This window comes from Fundulus heteroclitus, chromosome 5 (genome assembly GCF_011125445.2).
Source record: "Fundulus heteroclitus isolate FHET01 chromosome 5, MU-UCD_Fhet_4.1, whole genome shotgun sequence".
Classification (NCBI taxonomy): Eukaryota; Metazoa; Chordata; class Actinopteri; order Cyprinodontiformes; family Fundulidae; genus Fundulus; species Fundulus heteroclitus.
In genome coordinates, this window is record NC_046365.1 from 26,004,256 (window position 1) to 26,028,469 (window position 24,214).

At 40.9% G+C, this 24,214-nt stretch overlaps 2 protein-coding genes across 3 annotated transcripts; one reads left to right on the forward strand and one right to left on the reverse strand.

Moving 5' to 3' along the window:
- Window positions 1-785: 785 nt before the first annotated feature.
- ndufb7 (NADH:ubiquinone oxidoreductase subunit B7) lies at window positions 786-3,513 on the forward strand. The gene is made up of 3 exons (XM_012866983.3): window positions 786-1,059; window positions 2,868-3,036; window positions 3,349-3,513. Exons 1-3 carry the CDS (start codon window positions 948-950, stop codon window positions 3,434-3,436), a joined length of 369 nt encoding a protein of 122 aa, XP_012722437.1. The 5' UTR covers window positions 786-947; the 3' UTR covers window positions 3,437-3,513.
- Window positions 3,514-3,725: 212 nt separating this feature from the next.
- On the reverse strand, window positions 3,726-23,341 carry tecrb (trans-2,3-enoyl-CoA reductase b). 2 transcript variants are annotated; one of them, XM_012866982.3, is made up of 12 exons: window positions 23,154-23,341; window positions 18,875-18,925; window positions 12,227-12,278; window positions 12,092-12,136; window positions 11,871-11,974; window positions 10,462-10,577; window positions 8,789-8,894; window positions 8,583-8,655; window positions 8,452-8,495; window positions 6,392-6,449; window positions 6,041-6,129; window positions 3,726-4,312 (listed from the first exon to the last, which is right to left on the reverse strand). In XM_012866982.3, exons 1-12 carry the CDS (start codon window positions 23,166-23,168, stop codon window positions 4,139-4,141), a joined length of 927 nt encoding a protein of 308 aa, XP_012722436.2. In that variant the 5' UTR covers window positions 23,169-23,341; the 3' UTR covers window positions 3,726-4,138. The 2 variants fall into 2 exon arrangements, with proteins under 2 accessions (XP_012722436.2, XP_012722435.2); XM_012866981.3 differs by lacking the exon at window positions 23,154-23,341 and having other exon boundaries at window positions 18,875-19,180.
- Between the last annotated feature and the right edge of the window lie 873 nt (window positions 23,342-24,214).

Genomic DNA, 24,214 nt, shown 5'->3' on the forward strand with positions numbered 1-24,214 from the left:
TTCTAAATCCTACTGTAGGGTGTTCATATTCACTCATCAAATCACCACGGAAATATACATTTGGTTATTATTACTTTCTTGATGTGGTACATACATTGATCATATAATTGCCTGTGTTGTTGTCTGCACTGCACTTGCTTTGCTTTTGTCAAATTTTTATATACATTTCTTATTTGGAAATATTAATAAATGTAACCATTTTAAACAAATAATCCAAACACAATAAAAAAAATGCATTAAGATGCCCTTTAATCTCATGCATCCACAAAATTATTTCTATTAGGCTGTTTTGTTCACCTTTTACAATAGCCTTTTGTAGACCGCCAATCAGACCACCTGCCGGCCTCTTTTTTAATGACAGCGTAGGCTTGCGAGAGCTTTACCTGGAAAAGCTTTTCAATAGCTTTCTGTCTTTGATTACATTGCTTTTATTTAGGCTGATTGGAAACTGTAAGGTACACTTTGCATGCAAGTGCATTTCAGTCTAAATAATCTCAAAAGCTATGAATTGTATGTGTCTACACCGGATGACTTTGAGTCCAGGTAAGAAGCTGAATTGCTCAGGGGTTTGCATCTTAATGTAAAATTGCCCATCTAACGCTATAAATCTGTATGTTTTTTTTTTTTTTTCTGGTTCAGGAATTTTTTTTATCAAAAAAAGTTTTGTTTACAAATACAAAAATATGAATATGAATTTATGTATGTAATGTAATCTGAATGTTATGTCCTTGTGCTGTTGTTTTACCTGCCAGCCCTGTAGGGGGCGGTAGAGCGTTTTTAGTATGATGGATTTCTAAAGGAAACCGGAAGTGGGCGCAGGGGTTTTGTGGAGGTGACCGAATGGCAGACTGTAGAATATTTCTGTAAACATTTTATTTTTCCTAGTGAACAAAATCAGTCAGCGATAAATACATTTGTGCCTTCGGGGTGCTAACATCACCGTAGCCATGGGCGCTCACCTGGTCAGGCGGTATGTCACCGAAACGGACACCGAGCCGGATCCTGCCAAGAAGTTCGAGTTCGACCCGGACTTCGGCTTCGGAGAGAGGAAGGAGAGAGGTCAGTGAGCAGCGACTGGACCGGGCTTTACCTTTTGGTTTAGCTCTGTCTAATGCAGCCTCTGAGACATGAACGAACCAGGCCTGTCGAGTGGCTAAATGTTAGCATATCACCTGCTAGCCACCTATTTAGAGAGGAGCTGCAGCACAGCACAATGAACCAGAATGCATCTAAGTGGCAAATCCAGTCAGAGCAAAAGGATCGTTTTTAATTACATTGTTTTTGTATTTACTATTTTATTTTACTTTTGTATTTGAACCGTTTCGGCCACCGTATTTAACAGTTAACAGTCAAATCTTAATTCCCGAGTGCTAATTGTCCTTTTTTTAATTAATAAATGCTAAGTAATTGAAGACAGACTCAATGACATATTAGGATCATGCATAATTAATCTTTATAAAAAATATCGACATGTGATCGGTATTATTTAGCCTTTATAACGTCACAACTTGAGTTTAATTCAGATAAATTCACGCTTATTCAAAACTCAAACGTTTAAACTGGATTCGTGGTTCCTGAACAAAGAAACCACCATCCCTCCGTTTTTGTTAATGAAACATCCTCTGTTGCTTTACTGGAGAGTATTTTGAATGAGATTCTACAACATAAAGTTCTATTTTGTTTTAACACACATTTTAAAAAAATCTTATTTAAATATTTATTTTTATGATAATGTTCAGTATGCCTATTGTCCATGATATGTGTGACTGTTTCAAATAAGGTATTCAATTTAATCCATTTCTATTGTTCATGGTAAATAACGCATGCAAAGCATCATTTCTTTACAAATTCAATATAGTTATAAATAAATCACAACCTTTATTTTAAAGGACCTCGTCTTATAGTAGGATAATTCAGTCTAAGTCTATTTTTGAGCATCTGAAATTAAGCCATCCTTGGTGTAATTTTTCTTTGTAGTTTTTGGATCCCAAGGCAGAAACATTTTAAGAGTAAAAGCTTTTTCTCCCTTATCCAGAATGTTCTAAAAATTGCTTACAAAATAAAACCTAGAAATTTTGGTCAGGTAATTTAAGGAATTTCAATTTTAACATTTTCGTTTCCTGTAAATTGAAAACTCGGACCAAACAACTTCTGACCTCAGAGACTTGTTTTATCCATTTTATCTTTGTTTTCGGTATTAAATGATTAGGTAAAATCGATGGGTACATTTTGTATCACAAACAAAAGTTAATTCTGTTCATATTAAGCACACATTCTTGTACGATGTTTCCTTTTTCCGCTGCATTGGACTAAATCTACACGACTGCCAGTGAAACCCTTTAGACTACACATTTGTTATTTTACAAAGATGCATATACGTGTCAAACTAATGTTGCACCTTTATAAAATAACTACAAGCTGTACATTAATTACCTACCAATCAGGTTGCTTGATGAAGCCGGGAGGTTTTTGTTGTAAATTTACCCTCAGTCATTTTCAAATTTTAAATTGTGACAAAACATATTTGCTCATGAGTTTTAGAAGCCTTTCTCTGTCGGCGCTGTCATTGTAATAAGGGCTTTACAGATCTGTCCATGATAAAAATGTACCAGCCTTTAATAGGTTTTAAAACTTTTATCCAGCCTTAAAGTGGAAACAAAATAGTATTCAAGAAACCTGGAAAGGTGATCTTTGTTTTACAAATTATAAATTCAGGTAATAGTTTATTTTACCACAACTCTGGTACTACATTGATATTTCTGTTAGCATTTATTAAATACAATTAACATTTTGCTTTAGTCAGGTCTGACTATCACTGAAGGTTAGCTGATGACTGAAAATGAGTTTCTCTTTTTTTTTTTTTTTAGAGATGATTGCAACCCAGGATCAGATGAACTTGGCCCAGCTGCCTTTGGGGCAGAGGGATTACTGTGCCCACCATCTACTAAAGCTCATGAAGTGTAAGAGGGACAACTGGCCCAACTTCCTGGCCTGCAAGCATGAGAGGCACGACTGGGACTACTGTGAACACCAGGAGTAAGTGTCCAGGGATCAGGTCAAAGGGACACTGTGAGGCTTCTTTACACGCAACAAGTCGTATAAACTGCTGTAACACCAGTTACTGTTAAAGAAATGTGAACAAGGCCTTCTTTAAATAATACTAAACCTTCTGCTCAGTAGCTATTCTGGACCGTTTACTTAAACGGATCAGTTCCTGAAGCGTCCCGTTTTCCACAAGTCGTTACTTTAGAGCACAATTCATATTTTAAAACAAGCCTTGTGGTTCAGATTCACCTACAATATGGTCTGTAGTAAATATATTTTCACTTTTGTGCTTCCTACCTTCAGTTACGTGATGCGTATGAAGGAGTACGAGAGGGAGAGGAGGCTCCAGCTGAGGAAGAAGAGGATCGAGGCCAAGGCAGAAGCTGCATGATCGGGAAACCCTCTGATTCTACTTCTTTGTATATAAGCCTGCTATTGTTCACATTAAACAATATTGATCAAGCTCTATATGACTGAGTTTATTTATTTTTAAAGTGTGTCAATGTCTCTAAAAAAGTAGAAACTGACTTTAGTGAATCCAGCATCCCTCGCCAGTGTGGGATGAGTTTGGAGCACAAAGAGAAATACCACCAGAGGACATTTATTCTGAATTATTTAAAACTGTCAATTGGATCAAACAGAACACGCCAACGAGCAACATTTAAGGCAAGACAGACAGCTTGATTCAGGGATTTTTTTAATAAATTACCTCAGACAACAACAAAACTCAATTCTGTCAGTTTCAGATTTAAGATCTTTGAGCAATTAAAGATTAGATGCTTTTAATCTCAGCAGATCCAGACAAAAACACCAGAAAACTGCAGAGGGAGGCAGTTAAAAACGGAGCTCTTGCATATTTTACAGCAGTTTTTGGTAGAATGCAACTCTGGGGGAAAAACAAAGTAAACCGGCCAGAATAGAAGTGTTTGTCTGCAATACAAAAAAAATCATAACAAACTACTGTTTTACATTTTTACCAAACAACGGGAGTTTAAAGCAGGAAGGGAGACAGAGTGGAGATAAAGCAAGGGATTAATCTTGGAATCTATCAGTCTAAATCCAGCCAAGGACATTCTCTCCGTTGGTACTGGGTCTACAGGACGAAGGGCAGGATGGGCGAGCGGAGGGGAGGGTAGTCGCGAAACTCCTTCAGATAGCTGCGGTGCTTCCCTTTGGCCCAGACGGTCATCTGGATGAAGCCCACCAAGGTGAAGAAAGCCACCGGCAGACACTGGGTCATCAGGGTGAAGCCGAGCCAGGAGCCCAGCTGCAGGAGGAGGAAAAGCCGCCCATTTATTAAAAATTCAATTAAACTTCTCACAAGGGCTGTTCATTTTATTGCTTTCCAGGAATCCTGAGGCTACAAATTAACAAATTCAGACTAATATGGGCATTTCTAATAACTAAAATCCAAAAAAAATTACATATAAATTAACCAATTATTGGCTAATTAAAAAGTGAGAATATTCTTTTGTGAGGCACAGAAGGCAGCAGCTATAGGAGCAGGGTTTACAACACAGGCAAAAACATTTTAAAAGTCTCAATATAAATTAAGCTTATTGTACCTGCATAATCACACACTCAACATTTTGAGGAAAATTCAAACATTTGATTTGAGCGCATTATTTTCATTGGAATGGGAATGTTAAGCAAAAATAATGCTGAAATATTATTGGTACATTTTCTCACAGGGTTTGAAGATCTTTTTATACTTCAGTATCTTATACTTTTCCGAATTCAAGTTTCAAGATTTTCAGTTATTTTTATTAAGAAATGATGTACTATTTTTTGTCTGTTCCTTGCCCCCAGATCCGTAAACGACACAATACTGAAGATGGTGCAAACGAGCATCTATGAAAAAAAACTATGTAGAAACAAATCTGGATTATCCTGGAATAAATGCAAATCAAATAAAATCCTGTGATAAGTAATACCTTTATTTCACAAAATACAAAAGTAGGAATTGTATCTGTTTTTGTTGTCAAATAGATGCTAAATTTAGAGGAGGTTGCAAATGTGCACATAGTAGTTATTTGCATGCAAAATTAGGAATATTTGGACATGACTGACCAGTAGATGGCAGCAAACTGCTTCTGGTATAATTCAACATCAATGTCCTGCATCTTACAGTAAAGCGACTAGATACAGTTTCAGGTGAATTTGCACAAACTACTTTGTAAGGGTGAGATGCCTTTTGTGGTGTAGCGGGCTAGACTTGCGTCTTTGACAAGGACTCGGATTTGAATCCTGTTTGCGTCTGGAAGGGCATCCTGTATAAAATAGTAATGACTTACTATGGCGTTTCTTAAATAAGGGAGCAGCCGCAAGGACTCAGACACTTTGTAAGGGGTCACAGGATCTAGTAGCCAAAGAAGCGATAAAACGGCCCTTTTTTCATTCTTGGATGACTGTGTGTTTATCTTCAACTACGGAAACCAAAACCATCAGTGCGTTGGACAGAAACTCGTCATGTGATGTGGCAAACCAGAAATAAAGGTCATCATTGACTCAGAAATTGATGTGAAAAGCCTTTTACTTTTGAAAAAGTCTGATCTTTATCTGAGAACGGGGTAAGAAATAGACTCTTGAAACTCAAAATATTTTCTCACACTAAAGTTTTCCTTATTCCCCCCCATGTCTAGATCTGGAAAATGCTAAAGTTAAATGACAGACTTTTAACGACAGCGTAGGAACCCCATCCTAGATGTTTCCTTTCATTCCCACCATCGCGTCGCGGCCCGTGAGGCTTAGGATCTCTAAACTCCTGCTGTTATGCAGAATGTGAATATGTGAGGCCTAAAGTCTATGATCCCACTAGATATTGCATCCAAGCAGTCCTTTGAAACTGTAATATAGCAATAATGACTGAAGTTCAATTGCAGTGCGGGTCTAGTACAACTAACATTGCACTACATTTTGCATAGACTGAGAGCAATGCTTAAGCAGTCATTCTATTTAAAGCCATATTAAAAAAAAATACTTGAGAACATGTTACCTCATAGGTGTAGTTGGGACAGGAGACCAGAAGGAAGATCCAGGTGAAGGGGTTCTTGGTTGGATAGGGAATCTTCCTGGTTTTTGACCCTGGATTTAAATGTCAAAGGAGGGAAAATTAGAAACTTCAAATTTATTCCCTGATCCAGTTCTGTAAGTGAAAACAGATTAACTGGAGATGTTGCTAGTTTAGTTATTAAATGTCCAGAGAGAGAGAGAGAGAGAGAGATCCAGCTGAACATTTTGAGTGCTTGCATCGAAAAGTTCATTAATATGTTTTAGTTTGAATAAAATATACAGTTTTTGTTGTCTGCTGTCAGAGAGGTGCACGATGTGAGTGGCAGGTGTTGACCTGGCGGGCGGAGGTTCCTGAGGGCGATGTGGATGGAGAAGTTCCCGATCTGACAGAACTGCGACACAGAGAATTTATAGTCTTACACAAAGGTGAGTGGTGAAGAGCTAAAAAAAATCACAGAGCTATGAATACAGCAACAATAAAAAAAACACAATAGAGAAAAATAAAACGTAACTTATGTAGATCCGTCTGCTGTTTATCAGCAGGGACGACATTATATTAAACATTATGGATTATGATTTATATATTAACAACACTAATGTATGTAGATATATGATATAAATGTGGACATTTTCAGATTATACTTTCTGTTTCATATTTCTAGGTCTTTTATTGAGCTTGTTGCCGTCTGTTTCCTGCAAGTTGTGCTGCTGGCCAATATTTTCCTAACTATGGGATCAATAAAGTAAATCGTATTGTAATTATTTTATTTGTTTATGGAAATGTTCCTTTTTTCGAACGTGGGGCAATTATTCAATTCAAAGGTGCAATAATGCATTAAAATCAAGGAAAGCTGCCGGATGCACAAGTTTTAACTCACTGCTACATTTTACAAAATCTATACAGAGCTAAAGTTCTGCATAGAGGCTGTGGCCCTCCAAACGCCACCAGTCATCTTTGAATTAATGTCACTGAGTTGGTTGCAGAGAAAGCAGAAGTTCTCTTTGTAGTCGTCAACATGGTTCTGGTATTACTAAGGCTGGATGTTGGAGCTCTCTGCTTGGCAAGATCAGTAGAGTTCATTTAGTTTAGTTGGTCTGATGGAACAGACCCAGCTTTTAAGCTTTGTCCACATATTTTCAGCGCTGTTGACAGACCCAGTCGTATCCAAGTCTCAGCCGTCTGACCCAAGCCGTCTCCCTCAGCTAAAGAAAATTAGGTAAGATGTTCAAGCGTGGCTCAGAAACCGCCCAGCCTCAAACTTTCCACAAATTTGAAAACTCTTTAGCAGCAGCATCTCTGTCCACGGTGCAGCAAATTTAACATCTCCGTGCACAGAGAGGGCGCCAACCACACGGACAAGCCAGACGCCTTCAGCAGAGACGTTTTTTACGGTCGGGTGGGACAACGGTTGAGCTATTTGGCCTCAATGACAAGACGCATGTCTGGAGGAGTGACGCTGGGGATCGTGTACCGGTCCGATGGTCAAGCATGGTGCTGGCGGCATCATGCTGAGGGTTTGCTCCGATCACTGTGGTTACAACGTGGTTAGAACATTGAAGAACAACAGAGTTCTTCAATTTCACTTCAAATGAACAGCTAAATGGCTGAAATTAGAATTACGTTCCCAAACACGCATCAGAACTGGTTTTGGGATGAATGAAGCCGGCTAACATTAAGCTTTGAAAAGGGGCCCCGATCTCATCCCCCTTACCAACCTGTGGAATATCTCCAAACCTGGTCAGTGCCTAGAAACCCACCAGTTTTAAAGAGCTCTGCCTGTTCTGATAAACCGTGGTCCAGCCAGAGGCTTCTGGTGGCTACACAAAGTGTGGTTGAGGTGCAACTTTTGGGAGGGAGGGTTGGTATATATTTTAGCCTGTACAAATATGTTTGACCCTCTATAGAATGGGAGAATATCCACCTATCTTAATTTTTTGTTACTGAAATTGTATGTTGTATTTTCACACTGCAAAAAGGGAACTAAATGTAAGTAAAAATGTCTTGAAATTAGTATATTTTTCTTTGATTTGAGGAGCTAAATAAGACTATTTGCCAATGGAATGAGTATTGTTACCCCTAAAATAAGATAATTAGATATCCTGCACTTGAAATAAGATGGAGATGAATTGTTCCTATTTTAAGTGCAAAAATCTTATTCCATTGGCAAATAGTCTTATTTACCTGCTCTAATCAAGGAAAAATACACTGATTTCAAGAAAATTTCACTTAACTCTAGTTACCTTTTTGCAGTGCAGTCTACGGTGAAAGAAAAATAATTCTAATAAATCAATAAAAGCTCAACATGAATATAACGTTCGTGTCGATGCTTCGTAAACGGCTGACCAGAGCTAGACCGGACCAAGAAGTGCCGCGATCGGAAACGTGATCGTTACCAGGAATATGATGAGCGCCAGTCTGATCTGCTGTTCTCCGTATGCTGAAAGAGAGATTCAACAACATTAGCGGGGGAAAAAAAAACAGGGGTGCAACTAAAGAGCATCCCACCATGTGCCTGGATACTCACTGGGTGGCGTATATAATGGGTGGTTGATGTAATACGCCATCCATGCTGCAAAGCCCCAGTAGTAGGTACAATTCTGAAACAAAGTGGGGAGACAGAGACGTTAAGGTTTGCTTCTTATGCTTTTAAATCACAAAGAGCATTTAGATTGTCTTATATCGGGTACATTAACATGGAGCAGGATCAGACGGGGCTTCGGTGAATCTGACCTTGAAGATGTTCCTCAACGGCATCGTCCCGTGAGAGAAGCGGTGGACGAACAGGGTCTCCAGGAGCCTCTTAACGTAGTGGAAGGAGTGACACATACAGGCCAGACTGGGAAAAGACACACGGTGCCATTTTAGCCGTCACTCACTCCATTATCTCAGCTGGGAATGCAGTCTTTCAAGATCATTTCCAGTTTGGCATAGAAAGAATCTGGCTTTAGACAAGGCCCCTGCTTGAAATATGTAAAAAGCAGACCCATTTAGAGGAGTCCACAAATGAGGACTTGAACAATAAACTTGAGGATGTTTAGAAGAAAGCTGCTAACCTGCAGGGGGAGGGATCAAACCCACCTAAATCAAAATAAGAATCTGTTGTAATGACTTTAGGTTAACAGTTAACCAGCCAAGACCTTCTTCAGCATCCAGATATTTTCTGAAACGCTGAATATAATCTGCCTGCCCCATCTTGCCCCGCACACCTTAACATCTGGTCATTTGGACTCTGTCTCCAGATATTTATAAAAAAAACACAGAAAATAATTTATCTTTTCCTTTACTTCACAAAAGATTTCAGCAGCGTTCATACCTTCATGCTTCTTGGAGCCAAGGTCTCTCTTTTTTGCAGACCTTTCCTGCTTCCCTCCCCTTTCTGCATACTCTCAACCCCTCCGCCGATCTACGTCACATTGCTCCTGATATACCTTCCTGATGCGGCTGCTTTCTAAATGTCCTTTCATGTAAAACTTTACAAAACAGTTCTCAGCAAGGACTTAAGTATAAAAAGGCCAAAGCTCGAGGCTCTAAATTATTTCAAACTTGGGATGAAAACCTTTACGAAGCGGTTTGTTTTCTGCAAGCCAAGGTTCAAAATGAAAATCCAGTTAAATCAGGGGTGTCAAACATACGGCCCGCGGGCCGGATCCGGCCCGCCGAACAATTTAGTCCGGCCCTGTTGCTAAATGCATTATCATTATAAAAAAAAAAAAAAAAAAAAAAAAATTTTTTTTTCCAGTGTCCTGTCTGGCAATGTGGCAATAAGATGCCACAAAGAGCTCATCAGATTTGACTTTCACAAGTGGACAAGATAAAAGGAAGAGAAAGAGAAAACAGTTATTGAAAAAAAACATGTACTTTGTTTAATTGAAAATATGCAGTATATAATTGTCCACGAGGGGGCGCAGATTAAGCTTCAGGTGTGGAAAAATTCAAATCATTTCTTAATTTTTATCTGTTTGATGTATTTTGTCATGTAGGACAGTGTTTTTAAGTTCCAAAAAATGTGAATAAATGTTTTTCAACATTGTACAATCACTGTGATCAGTTCTTATGCATAATGCACAAGTAAATGTTTAACTGAGTAAAAGTATTGTTAAAATTGCACATACTTTTCTTAAAAACGCTGAGATTATTCATAATATATTGTGTAAAAGTGAAATTAACTTAATATAAAAATCAACAAGTCCACATTTATTAGTTCTATTTAATCTTGCTATGAGTTTACTCGTGTGGCCCTCTTGAGATCAGATTAAGCTGTATGCGGCCCCTCAACCAAAATGAGTTTGACAACCCTGAGTTAAATGTTGAAGATTCCTCTGCTACCCTATCTAGATGTGTTTTGAAAAGCAACAAAGTCCCTCTAATCCAATGAGACAGGTGAAGGCAGACCAGACACTCACTGCACAACCCAGTGTTTGCTGGTGGTGAAGTCATATTTGGGTGCGTAGATGAAGGGAACCCTGAAGTAGAACAGCAAATAGATGACCAGAGGGCCGGTGTATTCGGTCAGAAAAACCTGAAAAAAAAATAAATAATAACAGGAATTAAGAGTCTACAAAATACTGGCTTTGTCCACATGGATATGGGATGTATTTGTTCAGTTGTGCATCTAATCATCTATATGCAGACAATTCTTACAAAACATCCAGTGAACAATTTTCATGTTCCCTAATTTCCTCTACAGGGTGCTCTTCCTTTTTAGCTACTTGACAAATAATAAAGTGCGCGTCTTGACTTTGAGTCGCAGCAGTTGTTTGCAGGTTCAGGTAGCGCTTACTCTACACGCCGAGTATAAATAACAACAAATGCACATGAGGTCCAAACTGCAGAGATCAGTATACCAAGGGTTTCTTTAAGAGGACCCCTCAACTAACAATGACACTGAATATAATGTTTAACGCTCCAACGCAGCTGATTATTGGTGAAACTAAGTCTGGACCTGTCTGTTCATGTAAAACGGGGTGGAGTTGGGATCAGGGGACTAATCGTCTTGTAGCAGCTGGGAAGAAAAAAAAAAGAAACAGCCATATTAGTCATCTTATCTATACCGCAGGCTCAAATGGATCTGGTCCTTATGGTCGATCCTGTTCTGAGATGTAATCCTGACAGTTTTAAATGCTGTCAAAAAACGGCTTCACGGATAAATAAACATTAAGACATAAGATTCATGTGGAATGAAATAAAGATACATATTAAGTGGTTTAATGACAAAAGTACTTCAGGTGGAAATAACTGGTTTCTGCTAGACGAATGGGAAGGACACATTTTATAGGTCAAACCTGGGCTATTTAAAGAAGCAAAATTAAATTGCGCCTGACTTTCAGCTCTGAACACTAACATTAATTATAGTTTTCTTTTTGGGCTCATAAGCATAATTTCTGCAAAGAAACGTCTCGCGACAGTCAAGCGGGCGTGGAGGGGAAAAAAAATTAGACACTGTGGACTTGGTTTAATTTTCTAGGTGCACTGATTGGTTGAGATGCCTCGGAGGACCACTAATCCGCCTTCCTAGTCCAGGCTTCTGCCCTCTGAGGAGTAGCGGTTTAATAGGATATGTAGCTTGTATATAAAGTTTGTATTGTTTTAGCTGGGGTTCAAATTTCTTCACGAAAACACTTCATAAACATTCAGGCTCATGTAAACACCCTTGAAGCAGATCTACGTCGAGGTCACGGGGACTTTTCTGCAGCTCATAAACACCCGTTCCTTCACAGTGGGAGCTCTGGTTATAGACGAGGCTGATCCCGCTCTCACGCTCATGTCTTTGAACGCGTCAGGGCCCTTAAAGCTGATTGTGTTTCGAACTCACTGTGACCCAGCTGATCTGAGCTCCCAGATCTCTGAAGTAGAAGGTCGCCGTGGTTCCCACAGGGAGGTTCTGCAGAACGTCCTCATCCTTCAGAGACTTCCCCTCTGAAACACACGCAATGCTCAACACTTAGGATTTACACAGAGGAACAAGAAAAAAAAAGAAAAGAAAAAACATCCAGCTGCTCCACTTTAAATCAGATCAAATTAACAGTGACATACTGGGGTCCAGGCGAATAGACTGTCTGGCTGGGTACCACTGAGGATCTGGAACAGATGGAGAGAATAGCTCACAGTCATGCAAAGGCAGACTCTAAAGACTGTATGAGACACAAAACCCAAAAAAACAGCACTTACGGCTCCTGTGGAACATAGACTTGATCTCCCCGATTGTGGCATTTGGCTCGACCTGCAAATAATATCACAGTAAATAAACAGGGGGATCACCTACTCTCACACACAAAGGGGCAGATCATAATCCGGTTTCCTTTTATGATGGGTAAATTTAGCTCCGACTGTGCTTAAACACCTCCTGAATGTGAGCTAGATAGCAGCTGGTATTAGTTTCAAAAACTCAGCCTTGCGCCATGAGGTCCGACAACGTCAACAACAACAAAACTGAAAACCAGAGACATGAGCAGCACACAAAGGCAATGGTTGATGCGGTGTCCAGAACGACCAGAGGGGTTTTGGAGTGAACATAGTGGTCAAATGAAGCCGGCCTCTCTTGTAAAAGAGACACTGAGTCTCAAAGGACTAATTTGCATAAAGGATTATTTAAAAAAAATAAAAAGCAGTCCTGCCTTGTTTGTCTAGAGTGCAGTTTACTTTGCACACCTCCACAAGGCAGAAGTCTGTAGTCTGACGCAGAAATACCATATTGCAGTACCTGAACAGCAGTCATTAACATTCATGTCCAGGTTAAAGGGGCGTGTTGGATCTCCATAAAAAACAAAAAACATTTGAGCCGTCTCCTTCATTTAATTCACTAAAACGTCTATGACCTCTCCGGGACCTCCAGGTATTTTCAGCAGGATGACGTTCCTGCAGATGGATTTAGGAAACCACCTCTAGGGTTCCACTGCTGGTCTGGAGCCGGAGCCCAACTTAGATCCGGCTGTGTTTTGACTGCCAAGGCTAGAGATGGGGGTGGGTGGGTGGGTGGGGGTGTAATGGAGGTCTACTGATGTGAGACTTTCAAAAGTCACACAGATAAATACATTAGATCAGGTAAACAGAAGGTTAATATATTACAGTCATGTAAAATGTAGGACAATCCATTAAGTATTCAGTTTTCTATTAAGAAATGTACAAAACATATTTTTTAGTTCTGTTAAAGTATTGTAATCCCAGGTAAACACCAACAATTGACCTCGTTTCTCTAGTGAACCAATATCAACAAACGTGTTTTTTGGTCAATTTTTCTCACTCTGCAGAGTTCTCCTACTGTTCTCCAATTTTCCATTGTTTGCCGTTATTTCAACTTTTAACTTTTTGTTCTGTCATTTTTTTTCTCTTCATAGTAGGTACACCTGGTCTGGCGTTCTGTTAGCTGTGACATCATTCAGGGGAGAAAGATAAACTGCTTTTACCATATAACATAGAAAGGATTCCTGGATCAATGTCTGCTTTTGTGCTTTTTTGTGTCTCTGCTCTGTCTTCTCTAACCCCCAGTCGGTCGCAGCAGATGACTGTTTATACTGAGCCTGGTTCTGGTTCTGATGGAGGTTTTCCGCCCTGTTAAAGGGGAGTTTTCCTCTCCACTGTTGCTTAATGCTTGCTCAGTATGAGGGATTGCTGCAAAGCCATGGACAATGCAGACGTCTGTCCTCTGTGGCTCTACGCTCTTTCAGGAGGCGTGAATGCTGCTTGTCAAGACTTGATGCATTCTACTGGGTTTCCTCAGATAGGATACTTTTTGACTAATCTGTATGTTTTGATTAAATTTGACTTTGTACAGTGCCTTGAGATTGCATGTGTTGTGAATCGGCACTGTATAAATAAAATTTAATTACCTGGGGGAAAAGTTATAGTACACCCTACCCCTCTAATCTCATAGCCATCGAAGAGCCTCTGAGATCAGTCTGATGAAGGTTCGACCTGATCCTCACCTTCAGCTGTGAGATATCTGAAGGTTATCTTGCTCCCACGGCCGTTTTATGTCATCCCACATCTCGGTAAGATCACAACCTGGGTTTTGACTCGGGCCAGAACTTTATATTCCTTAATCCTCTGCTAGTCTTTGTTGGATTTATGGCTGCGTTTTGGATCATTATCGTGTTGCAGGGTGCAGTTCTGCTTCAGCTTTAGTCTTTTCACAGATGGCCTCACATTTGTCTTGACGGTAAACTTCAACGTAAGAGGTGGATTGTTGTGACTGAACTGGCCAGGTGCATCCAGTTCATCCGCCATTATTGTTTTAAAAAGGCTCACATTAATTGGGGAGTGGGTTGCGGTCCTGATCCAGTTCCGGTTTTCTGCAAACCCCGACTCACACCGCTCCTAGGCCAGCTGCGGAAACGGCACTAGTGAGAACAGAAGTTCATGTGGTCTTTCTGTTGCTATTCCTCATAAATGATTAAAAAACAGCCATGGTTTTAATTATTTAGGGATAACACGTTATCCGTGCGCTTAAATATTTCATCCTCCAAAAGCCCTTCTGTTTCCTTGTGTATCTGTGTTGCCGTTTGGTTTACACTAGTCGAGCTAGCTAAGTTGGTGCGGTGATTTTATTCTGAAATTCACAGGAACTTTATCCTTTCTAGCGTCCAATGTTTCCAGTTTAGATCATGAAATTCAGGAGCTTGATCCAGTAACCACTGCAGCGTCCGGTCAAACTTCCTTCTCGTGGAATTTTTTCCAGCGCCGCACTGCCTCGGTAATCGGACCCTCAACCGCAGGAAACTGATGTGAGCTGATACATTGATTTTTAATTATTTGGGTTCCTGATCTGTCATAGCTTATTCCCCACCGATATGGTTTTTAAATTAGATTTTAACAGAAATTCTTGAAAGTTCTTTAACTTTTCTAAGTGGTGTTGGTGTGTGTTTTCTCAAAGAGCCACGTCTTTCTGTAGGGACGTAGTCATACCGTTGTGATTTGAATTGTGCCACATTTTTTGCCGACATCGTCCACATCTCGCTCCTGTTAACAATGAAACTTCCTCCTAAGGCCTTCGACATAAAACTAATGGCGTAATCATCGTAGACTGCACTCATTTGTAAAAGCTCACCAAGCTCCACACACCTAGCTCTTCCGTATATTTGAAAATACACTCCAAAGGCTTCATTCATTAAAGAGTCGCCCTTTCATGGACACTGACCCAGACATGCTACTGCACCTGAGATTTATTTCCAACTCAGCCGGTCCGTTTGACTCCGATCTAGGAGTCTCCCAGAGGCCCTCCTCTGTCTGCATCTGTCACATCTTTGAATCTCCAGAGGTGATAAGACTGCGACTGTTATCGCCATAGAAACTCTGCTAACTCGACAACCTGGTGTAATCTGTCCAGGACGGCGCCTTCGGCTCTGTAGTCCCGAGGAGCTGCCTTTAATAAGCAGAGCTTACTTTGGCCGACAGCACCGAGCGTGTGGTCAATGAAACTCTATACACGCTCTAAATCTCCCCCGGGCACCGGCAGCGACAAAAATTAATCCATCTAACACATTAACAACAAACTTGGGGCCAAGTACGCAAAACTAAATAAAATCTGTAAAACAAGCCGCTGGTGTCCAATTAAAATGAAAGCGACTGATATAAATGTGATATCCTTTCATCCATCAGCGGACATCTGACTGACTGAGACTGAGCTTTAAACATCAGAAGGCTTCACAACTGTAGCATAACTCGGTTTAAGTGTTAAATTTATATAGTTGAACCAGACAGTTCCAAACATGGTATACAAAGGGAAAGCACTTTACTGTGGTGGATATATTGCTTTTAACCTGAACAATTCGGGTTAAATGTATGTATGTATGTATGTATCTGACTCTACCGATATAGATCGGTATAATCTACCGATGCAGATTTTTTTAAGGCTGACGCCGATACTGAGTCTGACTGATACCCGATTTGTGCTGGTAGTTTTTTGGGGGCCGAATCTTGAAGCCAATACATCTTCTTCTTCCTCCATTTACATGATAAAAATGACATAGTGACAACAAAGGTCACTAAACACAAGTCTCAAAACTTTATTTTCTCAAAATATTAATATATTATCTAATATTATTATGAGCTTCAGACTGCAGTTTGAAAGGTGCCCCCAAAAAAAAAAAAACATTACAACTGTTATGGAGATGCTTTTCTTGCACTTAATGAACGTGTCACAGCGAGAAAATGGCTTTTTTAGTTCATTGGGGAGGAGGAGGAGAAAAAAAAAACCCACTAACCACTGCTGCAGTGTATGGACATTATTTTATATAAAGTTAGGTGCTGTACGTGTAGTGATTGGTAATTGTTTTCATGTGCATACATGTCCATGAGAATGAACACACGCACACAGAAACAGACACACACCGCTGTTTCCTCCCGCTCACGTTGAAATAGATACAGACTTTCAAAAGCCAGATACAGCCAAATTAGACAGTTAAAATTACATTAACAACTACAAAAAAACTTACCCTTGTTGTTGTTGGCACTAAGTCTTACAACATTACCAGCCGCTTTCTGCCAGGGAGAGGGAGCAGCAATGAATGCGCTTTACGTGATTTTAAGGCATTGCTGCAGGATCGCATACACGTATCAGCCAATACAGGGGGGGGGAAAAAAAACAAAAAAGCGACAATATGGTCCCAAAATATTGGCTGGCTGATGTATCCTCGACCTCTACTTCAGACGCTTCTCATTGTTTGCAGGATTTTGACCCATTCCTCCTGACAGAACTGCTTTGCTCATGGAGCATCAGGTACATGTAGCAACATTTTACTTTGAATAATGACGTAAGAATTGCCTTGCACAAGTGTTCACATCCTTTGAACATTTCCACATTTTGTCCCATTAAAATCACAAACGTCAATGTGTTCCATCGGGATTTCATGCAATAGACACAAAGTAGAGCATATCGTCAAGTGGAAGAAAATGACGTGGATTTTATTTTTTATTTTAGAAATGAAAGTCTAAATGCATGACTTTCACATTGTATATAACTCCAGGCTGAATTATTTCATCCATTGTTTTGTGAACATAGATTTTTGAGGGTCGTCACAGTTTTTAAATTGGACATCAGTCAGGACTTTGACTGGACCATTCTAACATGAATATGATTTGATCTAAACAGTTGCTCCGGCTGGAAGATAAGAGTTGTCCTGTTGGAAGGTGAACCTCCACCCCAGTATGAAGCCTGATGGTTTTCTTCAAGGATTGACCTGTAGTTAGAACCATCCATCTTTTAATCAATTCTGAACCCTTTCTTGCTCCTACTTAAAAAAAAAAAAAAAAAAAAAAAAAAAAAAAAAAGCCATTCCCACAGCATGATGCTGCCACCACTATATCTCACATTAGTGGATGGGTGGTCCAGGTGTCCGCTTAGTTTACTGCATGAAGGCAAGAACATTTAGTTTTTCTCGTCTGGGCAAAGCACCTTCTTCCCTACGTGGTTTGTGGGACTCCTTGTGGTTGTCTTTCAACAATGGCTGCCTTCTTTCCACTCATTCACAAAGGCCGGATTTGTAAAGCGCTCCGCCAAAAGCTGTCCACTCAACAGCCATTAGCTGAATCTCTGCAGCTCCTCCAGAGCTACCATGGACCTCTTGGCTGCTTGATTAATGCTCTCCTTGCTCGGCCAGTATATAGTGGTGGACGGCCATGTGTTGGTAGGTTTTGCAGTTCACCATACTACCAGTTGATGAATTAACTGGTTCAACTCCTGGGGTGTCGCTTAATGACCCAACCCAGCGTTAAACGGCTCCACAACCTTGTCCTTGAGCTGTGTGGTGTGTTCCTCGGTTTTCATGACGTGGATTGTCCTCTAACAAACCTTAGGTGGATTTATCTTAGTATCAACTAGAGACCAAATGACATGTAACTTTATTTAGAGGCATCCCAGTGGGAGGGGCATCATTCTCCCTCCGTTTTACAATTACTACAACTCTTGGTACAACTTTACCTTTGAATGTGTTAAAGTTCAAATGGTCTGAGTACTTTCCTCTAGAATATCTGGCTAATGACCACACAGTTCATGAATATGTTTATAGATAATCTGAACAAACTATTAAGTGGCAGTTGATGCAAAGCCACTACACTGCAAAAAGGCAACTAAAAGTAAGTCAAATCTTCTTGAAATTAGTGTTTTTGTCCTTGATTTGAGCAATTAAACAAGATTAGTTGCCAGTGGAATAAGTATTTTTACTCCTAAAATAAGATAATTAGATATATTCACTTGAAATAAGATGATGGAGAGTTGTTCCTATTTTAAGTGCAAAAACCTTAGTCCATTGGCAGATCATCTTATTTACCTGCTCAAATCAAGTGCAAATACATTAATTTCAAGAAGATTTGACTTACTTTTAGTTGCCTTTTAGCAGTGTACCTCACTATGTATAAACATGAGAACCACCCAAATATGGATATTAATGCCAACAAGCAATGCCTGCATTATGAAAGGTTTGTTGCTAAATGTGTGGCTTTGCACGTCATCAAGATAACTAAGCCCAGCATGCAGCAGCGTCACATGAATGAAAGGCACTCCGGAGGGTGTCCCTTTTACACTGGGAGGTGGGGGGGGGGAGACATGCCCACCGACAGGCAGCGAGCACAGCTTCAGCAGCACCACCATGATCTAGAAAACACCCATCTCCCATGCAGAGACTTTTTACTGTCATCAGTGAGCACATAGGTGCATATGCTCCAGTCAGTGGGTTTACAGCAGAGGCACAGAGATGATCGACTGTACAGAGATTTAATGATTGAGGTGTAAAAAACTTCTAGGTATAAAAGCGTGACCGGAAGAGTCATCTCTACATGAAGTCAAATGAACAGAAATGAAAGATTTGAAGAGGGACTCCTTACCTTGTCCAGGAAGCAGAGCTTGTCCTTGGTCTTGGCGTCCAGTATCTCCACCTCGAAGAAAACAACAGCCTTTTTAGCTTTTTTAGCAGGTTTGCGTTTTGCCGGGGCTTGACCCGCCGGCAAGGCAGCGGCTGCTGCGTTATTCGCCCTTTTCCCGCTGGCCTCTAACGCCAAGGCATCCATGCCTCCTTTGCTCCTCCTGCTCTCAGTTTATCCCCCGTCGTTCGCCTCAGAGCTGCAGCGACCTCTCTAGAACCACGCAGAGAGACGGACAGGAGCGAGGTGGCGCTCAGCTGTGGACATAAATCTGTCGCTTTGCTCCCCGGCCCCACCCCCTTCATTCAGCTCTCCCTGCCCACCTCTCATTTCTGGTCTGCGGCTTTATTTAACAGCCGGCCCGAAGGCTTGCAGCACAAACACAGTCCACATGAGTGCCAACAGTTGCATACAAAGGCATGTCGAGCCCCCCCCACCCCCACCCCACCCCTGAATGCATATCGGAACAAAAGAAACCTTCGTATTCCTTCAACTCCTGCCTTGAGATGCAGGATGCGTTTGGAAATGCAACCTTTCCCTAAACACGGCCCACCATGACCCCCTGACACCTCGACCTCCAGAGAAAGCAGGGAGGCACCACGACAAACAGCGCTTCCTTTACCAGCCTGACCCGGTCTTCTTCCCCACAGCTAAATATAAACATCTCACAGCAACTCTGCCCGTCCAGCCTTCTCCCAACTGACCCCACACAGATCTGCGCCGTGATGTCATGGGTTTACTTTGATCCCAATATGCCGGCGAGACCAGCCACAACCCGCGGGTCTGTCGCTGAACGCGAAAAAACACTCCACAGGTTTAGCTTCAAATTCTAACACCGGCTTTTTTTGAGTCCGGCTGGACACAGACGTTTTTAGTATTTTCCCACCATCATGTAGTGATTAAACTCCCATTTCTCTGGAATACGTGTGTGTGTGTGTGTGTGTGTGTGTGGGGGGGGGGGGGGGGGTATGCTTGACTAGTCTATGCATTTAAATCTTTAAGGATGGAAATGTTACACTAAATCAAAATGTTATGAAGAGAATCTGCTCTGTTCTGACATCCAGATCGGACAGGTCCTTCATTTCCAAGGTTTTGGGTGAGTCACAACCAACTAGTGGACCAGAACAAGCAGCTGTCACCACTTCAATTAACCCAGTTTATTGGAGTCCTTTCATACGTCACTTTATTCCTTTCCAGTCAGAATATTCAGACAACTTTTTAAATATCATGAGATTAACGTAAGAAAAAAAAAAAAGCCATGCATGAAGCAAGCAGAACACATGACACCACAGCTGTGACTTCTGGGTGGGGGGCAACTCCATCCCAGTCTTTGGGCCAATTCCGCTGTACGCCCCCCCCCCCCCCCCCCCGTCATCTCAGCCAACTAAAACCTTTGGCGCCGACAGAGCTGGTGAGACACTCTGAGCCGAGGACAAAGCGGGGAGAGCTTCGTTTTATTTGCTACATCGGACTCCAACCGTACAGCGACCAGATTTACGGCTTCGCCGGTTCGACGTGTGCGTCTGAGTCAGAGGTAAAACTTTATGTTTTAACCGATATTGTAGAAGAGAGGAAACATAATGTGCTTTATGCAAACATAGACGTGCCCCGTCCGGAGGTTAGGGGAGTCGCTGCAACGCTACAGCACTGGTTTCCATCTCTCATAATTACACTAAAAGGACTTTTTGACTAATTAAATAACCAGACTGACAATAACTGAAGTTGATAACTGTTTAAAAACAGTCTGAAAGCTTTTATGAGAATTTACCAAATGATTTGTGTGCATTGTCGTCTATCTTTAATGCCATCAAGGCAAATAGTAACTGAAGATTTAACCTATATTTAAGGGTTTTCCTTACAAAATATTTCATAAGTTACAGAAAATAATCTAACATTTATGATAATTATGTACTGATCGATTAGACAATGATCAAAGGCCACTTGTTTTCCATTGATGGGTAGATCACAGACTGAAAAATGCATCACTCAGCATAACTGATGCATATCATCAGGTTCTGGCCAATTTATACTCTAATTCTGTAATCACACGTCTCTGTCTAGGCCCCCTTATGTTCCACCCATGCTACTGCATACTAGACTCCTTTCTATATACTATTATATATATTATTAATGGTAATATTAACTTTTTGGAGCAGCCCAGCCAGAGTCTTGAATCTGACAGAGAACCTGTGGAGGGAGCTTAAATGAAAAGAAGGCCTTACGATCTCAAAGACTTTAAGCTCATCGCCAACAATAAAGATCCAAGAGCCCAGTGGGAAAACCCAAAAAGCTTGTCAGCAAATATAAAAAGCATTTGCTTTGATTTCTATGACTTAAAGCAAATTTGACTCATTTCCTACCCCCCAAAAAAGAAATGTAAATAAAGCATAAAACCACCAAAACTACAAATATATGAAAAAGGTGCAAAATGGTGAGCACCTGTACAAAAAAATAAATAATCAGATAACAGCAGGTGATACCTGCAGTCTTCTTTCTTAGAAATGTACCCTCTGATTTTTTTTTACATTTTTAACTCAGGATTTTAAAATCTATTTTTTTAGTGCATTAAAGGAACTGATAAAAAACAGAATAGGGACAAACACGAACTGTGATGATCACCCTGACCCTTTGAAATAACACAATTTCAAAGACAAAACAACTGAAAGACTGGTTAGAGGAGTCAGATAAGCTGTCTGAAACAGAGAACTTCATATCATGCCTTAACTGTGGACAGACCTACAGTGATCAGGCATTACATTAAGATCAGGCTGCCTAATAGTATGATAATCGAGGCATGAACTGTGCTAGGCCTCTGAAGGTGTGCTGTTCCATCTGGTACCAAGATGAGACCCGTTTGGGTCCTGCAAGCTGCACTTAGTTAGTCCAGCACTTCCCAAAGATACTCAATTGGACTGAGATCTAGGGGGAAATCAAGTCAAGACCCAGGACTCTGTTGTGTTCCTCAAACCATTCCTGAATCCTTTTACCTTTGCTGCATGGCTCTTTCACCCTGCTGAACGGGGCCACGGCTTCAGGCAATTCAGTTTTCATTCTGACCGGTGTGTGGCAATGCAACACACTGCGATGCACTCTCAACTAGAACACGGCAATAAATCTTCAACTTCTGAACAATGTAGGCTGTGAACACCCCACACGGTCCTGGAGATGACCTGACCCAGTCGCTCCCAGTGCAGGCTGCTGGTTCGTCCGGCTTTTTAAGCGTGAACTTTGAGAAAAGGAACGTCCCTTTTGCATTCCAATATACTCCAACCACCAACAGGTGGAATGATGGAGAGATAAGCACTTCCCCTTCCTATGGCTGTGTCTGATCGCTGTATGTGCATATAAAGCTGAATGACTTGAGGATGCAGAGCACATTTCAGCTGTAAATGTAGTGTGCAGGTTAAAATACACTTTATCCCTTTATTTAGATGTAAAAAGAATCTTTTCTTTTTTTCCTAACAGGTGCTGAAAATCCGTATCTGCCAACTGAAAAAAAGGAGAGCAGTGGTTGTGTCAGTTTCTGCCTGACTACTTCAGATCCTGTCTGATGAGTTTGGGGTGCTTATGCAACTGTGAGCTGATGTAGTTGTGCAAGCCCTGAAAGTTTCTCTAAATCTTATCTCACACACTGATTTCCATTTAAGCCATAAACTTGTGAGATTTACAACTCAAACCTGCTAAAATATGGATTTTTCAGTAGGTTTAGTGCCAATCTCCCCCCAACGTGCACCTTTTTAGCTCAGATGACGGAACAGAGGTTTATTTATTAGCTCGAAATCTCGCAGACAACGTGGCTTCGTTGAAAATATTGCGCTCTTGACTCTTCACCTGCATTCTTGGGTCAGACTGAGCAAGATAAGGAGCGCCATGAATTATTCCAGCCAGAGATGGCGATGCTGACGAGGGTTTCCCTGCACCACGAGTTTCCCCATTAAGCTCAAATTATCCATTAAGTTCAGGCGTTACCAGAGCGGAAAAACGCAGATATGAAACTGATAATGGCCCACGGGCTTTTAGGACGGTGTAAGGCTGTGAATTGACACCACAACACGCCACAAATCTTTACAGATAACACTCCATCACAGGCGGTCCTGGCCGGGCTGAGCTCTTCGCCGCTTTCGGTTACACCTCTGAATCTAACTAGTGGAGTTTACAGACACAGCAACAACGCAAAAAACACCGGGCCGGCTCGGTTTCGTCCAAAAGAAGTCCGGTTTAACAATGTATGAACGCCACTAACCTCGTAGTGCTTCATCTTGGCAGTCGCTGTCTCTTCCTTAATATCCCGGATGAGTGACGGGAAATTGACCAATCAGCGTATAAACATGCGTCTGCTGAGGTCGTATGGGGCGTACACCGAACGCTCGTGGCAGCCTATCGAGGCCAGCCTCAGTCAGGCGGACACGCCCCATTTGTTGAATACAGCCAATGAGATTTGCGCATATGGAAAGGTGAAGCCTTAGCGGGAGATAATAGGATTTACTTCAGCATGGCTCGTCCTTTATAACAAGACATGTCTTTTTTATTGTTACTTTGCTTATTAAGTGTAACATTTGGCAATCTCATCATTAAGAATATTGCCTATTACTGTTAAATACCAGTTTGTGTACATTTCTTCCTGCAAAAAGTGTTTCGCCAATAAAGTTAGCCTATTAAGTTACGTTTTCTGTTTTTTTTATTGAATAAAAGAAGAAGATGTTCCCTGAATGTTCGCTGAAGCCTAAAGATATTCAGGAAATGTCCCCGGATGGTTCTCTGAAGATGTTTCAACACTGACATGTGTGGCCTTATGGGAACTACCAGTGAATGATCTTTGAAGAATGACTAAGGGTTAACTTAAATGTTTATAAAGTGATGGTGAGAGAACTTTGAGAGAACCTTTAGGGAACCTTTCAGTTTTACAGAACCTCTTGTAAATTATTGCAAAGTGTTCCCTAAAAGTCTCCAGAAGGCTAACTACTTTCATAATGCGACCTTCAGAGAACCTTTGACGAACCTTTGGGAAAGGTCCTTCATAGGTTCCTTAATGGCTAACTATATCTCCATGTAACTTTAAAAAAGCCTTTAGGTAATTGTTCTCAAAGGTTCCATGAAGGTTGAAGGGCAACCTATACAAAGTGATTTTTAGATATTACTGAAACAGTGTTCATTCAAGTGTTCTTTGAAGGAAAGAGGGAAGTAGGCTTGGGATACAACTAATCTTTAGCGAATGTTTAAAGAATGTTCTCCAAGATTTTCTTTTTTCTTCTTGAGAGTGTTCAGAGTAAACCAAGAGTAATTTCACAGGAGTTCCAAGGTTCT

Bases quoted from the DNA above. Each gene is read 5' to 3' on its own strand.
- ndufb7 (XM_012866983.3), top strand. From the start codon at position 948: ATGGGCGCTCACCTGGTCAGGCGGTATGTCACCGAAACGGACACCGAG. The intron at 1,060-2,867 runs GTCAGTGAGCAG...TTTTTTTTTTAG, and splicing joins CGGAGAGAGGAAGGAGAGAG to AGATGATTGCAACCCAGGAT. The intron at 3,037-3,348 runs GTAAGTGTCCAG...TCCTACCTTCAG, and splicing joins GACTACTGTGAACACCAGGA to TTACGTGATGCGTATGAAGG.
- tecrb (XM_012866981.3), bottom strand. From the start codon at position 19,057: ATGGATGCCTTGGCGTTAGAGGCCAGCGGGAAAAGGGCGAATAACGCA. The intron at 12,137-12,226 runs GTAAGTGCTGTT...CATCTGTTCCAG, and splicing joins GTCTATGTTCCACAGGAGCC to ATCCTCAGTGGTACCCAGCC. The intron at 6,130-6,391 runs GTCAACACCTGC...ATTTAAATCCAG, and splicing joins CAGGAACCTCCGCCCGCCAG to GGTCAAAAACCAGGAAGATT.